The 7,896-nt window shown below is 41.9% G+C and overlaps 1 protein-coding gene across 1 annotated transcript; it reads right to left on the reverse strand.

Annotated features, from left to right (window-relative positions):
- Window positions 1-202: 202 nt before the first annotated feature.
- On the reverse strand, window positions 203-976 carry LOC117187102. Its single transcript, XM_033389031.1, has 2 exons — window positions 804-976; window positions 203-449 (listed from the first exon to the last, which is right to left on the reverse strand). Exons 1-2 carry the CDS (start codon window positions 951-953, stop codon window positions 258-260), a joined length of 342 nt encoding a protein of 113 aa, XP_033244922.1. The 5' UTR covers window positions 954-976; the 3' UTR covers window positions 203-257.
- Window positions 977-7,896: the final 6,920 nt, after the last annotated feature.

The following is a 7,896-nucleotide window of genomic DNA, read 5'->3' on the forward strand; positions in this document are numbered from 1 at the left end:
AATCCTGGTATAAAAATGTTTAATTTTCCGCCTGCAGACAGCATTTTTGGTCAAATTTGGCGCGAAAAATGTTGTGTTGCACTGGAGAATTATGAACAAAAACTGATTATATGCGATGATCATTTTTCTAGCGCATATATAGGGAAGAAAAATTTGAAAGTACTAGCCCCGCGCACCCGTACCGTCAAACGAAAATTGAAAAAGCATTTGTTCCTCATGCAACATCTTGGTATTGTATAGTCTTTGATATAAATCAACTACGCCAGAGCCACAATCGGCCCGCCAGACTCGGCGGCTGCATCCAACATCTCTATCCTCCTCAAATTCCTCTCGAATTGTGCCTTAACCTCCGCAACCACACTTCTTGGAGCGTTATTGAACCTTCGCAACCACACTTCTTGGAGCGTAATCGAACCTCCGCAACCACACTTCTTGGAGCGTAATTGAACCTCCGCAACCACATTTTGTCTGTGATAATTGGTGCTATTTGAATGTCTATTGCGTTTTTCTCATCTATTGTTAATTTAATATCTATTTTTTGGCGGTTATTACTCTCGGACTGACTGTTGCTGTTGATATATTTGTTACTTATTTTTGTTGTGCTGAGTTGTTGTGCTTTGTTTTCTATGAATTGAATCTGTGCTGCCTCTATATATAATTTTATTTGTAATGACATGATCCTAATCATATTTCTCGTCTTTGATATAAATCAACTACGCCAGAGCCACAATCGGCCCGCCAGAATCGGCGGCTGCATCCAACATCTCTATCCTCCTCAAATTCCTCTCGAATTGTGCTTTAACCTCCGCAACCACACTTCTTGGAGCGTTATTGAACCTTCGCAACCACACTTCTTGGAGCGTAATTGAACCTCCGCAACCACACTTCTTGGAGCGTAATCGAACCTCCGCAACCACACTTCTTGGAGCGTAATTGAACCTCCGCAACCACATTTTGTCTGTGATAATTGGTGCTATTTGAATGTCTATTGCGTTTTTCTCATCTATTGTTAATTTAATATCTATTTTTTGGCGGTTATTACTCTCGGACTGACTGTTGTTGTTGATATATTTGTTACTTATTTTTGTTGTGCTGAGTTGTTGTGCTTTGTTTTCTATGTATTGAATCTGTGCTGCCTCTATATATAATTTTATTTGTAATGACATGATCCTAATCATATTTCTCGTCAGATCTCGTTCTTGGTTTGTCAGAGTCGCATATCTCCGGAACCGGAGACGGTTGAGGACGCGTCGCTGTTCTATAATTTTGGTGGCATGTCGGTTTAAGCGGAAGTATTTGTTAGGTTTGGATGGGTCAATGCATATGTTGGGAATGATTTTTGTACAATTTACTGCCTTGTCTATGGCTTTATTTAGTTCGTCTATATATCAGGGACCGTAAATAATCATTTTTTTTTTTTTTAATAAAAAAATCTCTTGTTTTTAATGGAGCTAGAAAGACACTATTTACACCAAAATCTTTATTTTTGTACAATCTCTGTATTGCCGCCATGATTTGTTTGCCAGTCTATCGTAGATGAACAGACTGAGCTGAAATCTTCTCGCATTCCTGTACAGGTAGCCCAATTGTGGGCCCTTAAGGATTGAGCTGGTGCATTTGCTTGCGTTGAGCTTGAGATGCCATTTGGTGAAGTAGTGGCACAGTATGTTCAAGTACCCGTTTAGATCTCTTTCAGCGATGGCCATTGAACCGGAAGATGCCAGTAGCAGGATATCGTCGGCGTAGATTAGTGCTTTAATTCGTGTGGTTGAGCCGGTAGGGATTTGGTATTCGGGCATGTCTGCCAGGTAGATGTTGTAGAGGATGGGTGCCAGCAGTGAACCTTGTGGAACCCCTGCTGGGATCGACCTTATAAGGGACAGATCCGAGTCTTCTGGGCTGCTAACCTGAAATGAGCGGTTTGTTAAATAATTATGGACTATTTTTGTGATGTCTGAGGTGAAATTAAATTGGGTCATCTTGTAGATGAGTCCGCTGGTCCAGACTGTGTCGAAAGCCTTCTCAAAGTCCAGAGCACAGGCTATTGTAGCACGTTCGTGGGATAAATTCTCAAAGATGAAATCATTTGCTGCGATGAACGCATGGTTGGTTGATGATTTCGCTCTGAAGCCATACTGAGTATCCTTCAACGTGCTATGTGAGTCCATGTGCTTCTGTATTTGTTGCATTATTATTTTCTCCAGCAGCATACTTATTGCAGATAGTAGAGCAATAGGCCTGTAGGCTCGGAGGCTGTGCGGATTTAATCCAGGTTTGTGAATGGCGATGATTCTGCTGTTCTTCCATTCGGAAGGAAAGTATCCTAAGTTTAGGCAGTGGTTGAATAGTGTTGCTAAATGTTTTAGCATTGGAATATTGCAGTGTTTCATCAGAAAGTTGCTGGTGCCGTCCGGTCCCATGGTCTTCTTTGAGTTTTTTATTTTCAAGATTTCAAAGAGCTCTTCGGCGTTTGTAAATCCGCATTCATGGGACTCGGGCCAGTTACCATCTGCTGTTCTGGAAATATTAAATGTAGTTTTGTATGAGTTTAGTGATGTGGATGTGGTTTGGGCTATTGTTTCATTGATGGCGATTGTGTGTGCCCTGAGGACAGGGTCTGAGTCAGTGATGTTTTCGTTTTGACTGTGGACTCTTTCAAAGGACCACGCCAGGGCATTAATTTTGTGAAAAGTTGAAGTTATATTTGGGGAGGTGCTAAGGTTCAGATCTATGTCTATTAGAGCTGCTTCCTCGTTGGTCAAATGTAGGTCATGAGCTAGCTGTTCTTTTGGTGGGGTGTTTGGATTAAATGCTTGGAGTGATTTCTGGCTAATTTTACTTGGGTTAATTTTGCGTAGTTTTTGGTCTATTGTTTTCAGCTCTGCATTTTTTATGTGACAGTTTATTTGTATGTCCAATTGTTTTATAGTGTCTTTGATTTGGTTGCGTTGGTTGGCCGTTAGGGTGGATAGGCGGCGGAAAAGCATGCGTCTAAGTTTTCGTTTTCTTTTGATTAGGTTTAGGCAGTGGGTGCTAAGTCGGGTGAACGGATTGTTTGGGTTAGTCGGGTTTATGGTTATTTTTGGGATTGCCTCATCAGAATCAAGGGCTTTGGCTATTGCATTTGTTAGAGTATGTACGTGGTTATCTATGTCAGCTGTGTTTAAGTTTTGGGTGTTTGGGATGTGTCTTAGGTTCTGTAGAATTATTGTGTTCCATTGGATCGGGTCTATTTTCTGAAAATTGTGTATCGATTTTGGTGGGTTGTAGTTTAGTCGGTTCCGTCCTAGATTTATGTTTATGGTTATTCCAAAGTGGTCTGATGGGAAGTCTTTGATGATTTTGCAGCCGTAGGTAAATGTTGAGCAGTCTATTGGGGTTGAGGATGATGTTAGGAAGAAATCTATTGAGGAGTATTCTGTCTGATTGGGACGTGTGGGTTCTTGGGTTGGGTGGAGAATTAAGAATGGTTGGTCTGCCAGCCACCGCTCTAAGCTAATTCCTGACGTGTTGATGTGTTCTGGGCGGTACGTGGGCCTATTCCAGGCTGGGTGTTTCGCGTTCAAATCACATCCGATTACGAATTGCTCATGATCCTCTATTTGAGCTAGCGAGTGCATTAGAATGTCCAAGTCTGAGCTTAGTAAAGGATGCTGGGGGCGTAGGTAGAGTGAGATTGCAATTAATCCAGTTCTTAAATTGCGTCTGTTTGTATAGAAAATCTGCACTGCCACAGCCTCGATGTATTGCATTTGGTCGATTTTCACTCGTTCGTAACTGAGACCATTCCTCACGCAGATGGCTACTGCTGTTCCAGGGCTTCTTGTGCTGTTTTGCGTGGTTACTAAGCTAGGTACCTGTTGCCTCACGAATTGATAGTTAGTTAATCGGGCTGAGTGCGTACTTCTCAGGTTGTGCTCAGCGAGTAGCATCAGATCTGGCCTGTGTTTGTTTAGATGCTCGTTAAGTTCGGTTCGCCTACGCCGTTGAACGATGCCATTGACGTTTTGGAACATGATTTTTACTGGCATTTTAGTTGAGCGCGATTTGGATCAAGAAGTCCAGAATCAATTGCTGTTTTCCCTTTTTATCCGAGCTGGAGTTTGGGTATTTCTTAATTAGGGATTGCATGATGTCGAAGCAGGTAAGCAAATCTTTTCCAAATGCATCCACAGAGTCCCCGTTCAGTTGTTCAAATGAAAAACCGGCGTTTTCTTCTGCGGTGTTTGCCTGTTTCTTTTCTTGGCGTGCTCTCTGTTTTTTCTTCACTTGTGTAGGTATCGGCTTACTTTTGGCTGTTGAGGCGTAGCTTCGTCCCTTTTCAATTCGGCTTTGTGGCTGGACAGTTGCAGCTGCAGTTGCGATGGACTTGTTCGTTTTTGTTTGGGTGTGGTTTCGCCTTTCGGTAATTTTTTTGATGTACTCAATTCGTACTGGGCAGATTTTAGCATTGGCCGTATGATTTCCAGAGCAGTTTACGCATTGGGTTTTTTGTGTGGTATCTTCTTGGCAGTCTTCCCTTTTCTTCAAGCTGCATTGCCCTGGAGCATGTGTTTTTGTGCATTTGACACAGCGGAATGCCATTTTGCAGTTGCTGGCAACATGGCAGAACCGTTGGCAATTGTGACATTGCTTTATTGCGTTTGGGTGCGGCTTGAAACCCTCGATGTTAATTCGGCAGTTGAGGAGTGTAGTCACTTTAAATATTGCGTTTATTTTTTCGGTTTTTTCCACTTGTACCATCCACATCTTTTCCTTGTAGGGCTTCACTGACAGGATGTTTAGCTCAGGCACGGCCTCAACTAGTGCTGTCTTAACTTCATCAGAATCGTACACTTCAAGTGGCAGTTTCCTTAAGATCACAGTGTGTGGCTTAACTTGCTTAGGCGTGAAGCTATAGTACAACACTTTGTTTTTGTTCAACGACTCTTTAGTTTGGTTGAAGTCTGCCAAGAAGAAAACCTTCACATGTATCACATTTTTGTTTAAGATGTTAAGGGTGAATTTTTTTGAAGATTCTTTAAGGAGTGTTGTTAGGGTTTTAGCGTTTTGCTGGTACGTCACTATGACCGGTAGACCTTTTTCATTATTACCATTTTTGGTGGGAATCACTGTCTTTTTTGGTATGATCATTGGCTTTGCTGGTGCTTTGGATGTGGGTAGTTTTGGAAAGTCCTTATTTTGCACATCCTCCGGTATGGTTTGATGTGATTTTGTGTTGGGGATTTGTTTGTTTGCACTCGCTGTTTTTGATTTTTTGGGTGTAGTCGGTGCACATTCACTTGCCTGCATATCCTCAGGTTTCGTTTTTTTGGCTTTTGGTGTTGTTTTTGGCGTCGCGTCTACGGCATCGAGATATTTTTTGTATTTAATGTGCTCAGAACGTAGAAAATTTAATTCTTCCATGATGGAATCCATCTCATCGCGGTCCATTATAACGGTATCTTGTTCCGTTTCGCAATCACTTATTAGATCACTTTCGCAATCACTGTCAGAGGTTGATAATTCAGCTCTGGTCCTTTTCACGTTATCATTTTCGGCTTCCATTGCCTCTTCAACGAGCATAACACCGTCACTGCTTGCCGAATGTGCTGCCATTATGTTCGATTTTTCCACTTTATTTGTGCAGCCTCTTTTCTCCGGCATATCACATATGAAGAGGCACTCTGCTTCTAGCAGTATATTCGTTTTAGTTGCACAATGTCTGCTCACTATTTTTATAAAGTTCAGATTTTATCGTGCAATATATGCGACTTTCTGACTTGTTTCACTTTGATCACGTCAATTTACTTAGTCCTTTTAGTATTAGTCTTCTGCTTAGGTATATAGTGTTACATGAGTGACAAGTTCAAGCTTACTTAATCTTATGTGTGTAATTTTACTCTGCGCTTTAAGCTTATCAGGGTGCTAGTCTTTTGGTTACTATTATATTAGAGATCTTATCTTTAGTTTAGGTTATGTTATAGTTAATATCTAGTGGTTTGGTGTTTTCCAGGGAAAATGGTTAAGTTAAAAACCTGAATTAAGTTTACTTTTGATTTGGTTTAGATCTTATGGGCTAATTAACGTGCTAAGCTTATTCTATTCTTATTTTACTGGGTAAAGGTGGGTGGAGTGGAGGGGAGTATTTACAGTTGGTCGGGGAGTGGCTTATTGACTGATATTGAATATCAGACCGTCGGCGTGACTTAGGGATCCATGTCTTCTGTGGTGGAAGATGAGGTTTTCGTCTTCGTCATAGATAATACCCATTTCCATTAGATGGGTTAATGATGGGTGGTAAGGAACTCAGTGGGGTAGTTTGCGGGTATTTCCGTTTGAATCGTATTGTCGAATCGCATTCGACCAGCTTCTCCAGTATTTGGAACATGAGTCTGTCTATCCTTGTTGTTTTTGTTAATGTATAAAGTCGCTTGTTCGATATGTAGTGGCCCGTCAATGCATCTCTGCTTTGAGTGCCGATTGACTTGCGAAGTATTTTTCTTTCGAACCGGCGCAGCTCTTCCATCTCGATAGACTTTATGTTCATCCACGCTACATAGCCGTACATAAGAACTGGTTGTATTAGTTTTTTGTAGGCTAGAGCGCAGATTCTGGTGATGTGACTGATATTCCCTAGATTGGAGGATATTGGCTTGTATATGTGTTGGATCTTGTGGATCATTGCACATGCTTTCCTTCGGGCATTTGCTGTGTGTATCTTGAAGTTGAGCTTTTCGTCGTAGACAACGCCGAGGTACTTGAACTGCTTTTCGTATTTGATTGCCAGTCTATCGTAGATGAACAGACTGGGCTGAAATCTTCTCGCATTCCTGTACAGGTAGCCCAATTGTGGGCCCTTAAGGATTGAGCTTGTGCATTTGCTTGCGTTGAGCTTGAGATGCCATTTGGTGAAGTAGTGGCACAGTATGTTCAAGTACCCGTTTAGATCTCTTTCAGGCCATTATACCGGAAGATGCCAGTAGCAGGATATCGTCGGCGTAGATTAGTGCTTTAATTCGTGTGGTTGAGCCGGTAGGGATTTGGTATTCGGGCATGTCTGCCAGGTAGATGTTGTAGAGGATGGGTGCCAGCAGTGAACCTTGTGGAACCCCTGCTGGGATCGACCTTATAAGGGACAGATCAGAGTCTTCTGGGCTGCTTACCTGAAATGAGCGGTTTGTTAAATAATTAAGGACTATTTTTGTGATGTCTGAGGGGAAATTAAATTGGGTCATCTTGTAAATGAGTCCGCTGGTCCAGACTGTGTCAAATGCCTTCTCAAAGTCCAGAGCACAGGCTATTGTAGCACGTTTGTGGTATAAATTCTCAAAGATGAAATCATTTGCTGCGATGAACGCATGGTTGGTTGATGATTTCGCTCTGAAGCCATACTGAGTATCCTTCAACGTGCTATGTGAGTCCATGTGCTTCTGTATTTGTTGCATTATTATTTTCTCCAGCAGCATACTTATTGCAGATAGTAGAGCAATAGGCCTGTAGGCTCGGAGGCTGTGCGGACTTAATCCAGGTTTGTGAATGGCGATGATTCTGCTGTTCTTCCATTCGGAAGGAAAGTATCCTAAGTTTAGGCAGTGGTTGAATAGTGTTGCTAAATGTTTTAGCATTGGCATATTGCAGTGTTTCATCAGAAAGTTGCTGGTGCCATCCGGTCCCATGGTCTTCTTTGAGTTTTTTATTTTTAAGATTTCAAAGAGCTCTTCGGCGTTTGTAAATCCGCATTCATGGGACTCGGGCCAGTTACCATCTGCTGTTCTGGAAATATTAAATGTAGTTTTGTATGAGTTTAGTGATGTGGATGTGGTTTGGGCTATTGTTTCATTGATGGCGATTGTGTGTGCCCTGAGGACAGGGTCTGAGTCAGTGATGTTTTCGTTTTGACTGTGGACTCTTTCA

The sequence above is a fragment of the Drosophila miranda genome, chromosome 2 (assembly GCF_003369915.1).
Source record: "Drosophila miranda strain MSH22 chromosome 2, D.miranda_PacBio2.1, whole genome shotgun sequence".
Taxonomy (NCBI): Eukaryota; Metazoa; Arthropoda; class Insecta; order Diptera; family Drosophilidae; genus Drosophila; species Drosophila miranda.

Excerpts from the sequence above, each read along its gene's own strand:
- LOC117187102 (XM_033389031.1), bottom strand. The coding sequence starts at position 953 with ATGTGGTTGCGGAGGTTCAATTACGCTCCAAGAAGTGTGGTTGCGGAG. Across the intron at positions 450-803 it reads CAAGAAGTGTGGTTGCGGAG|GTTCAATTACGCTCCAAGAA; the intron begins GTTAAAGCACAA and ends GTGGTTGCGGAG.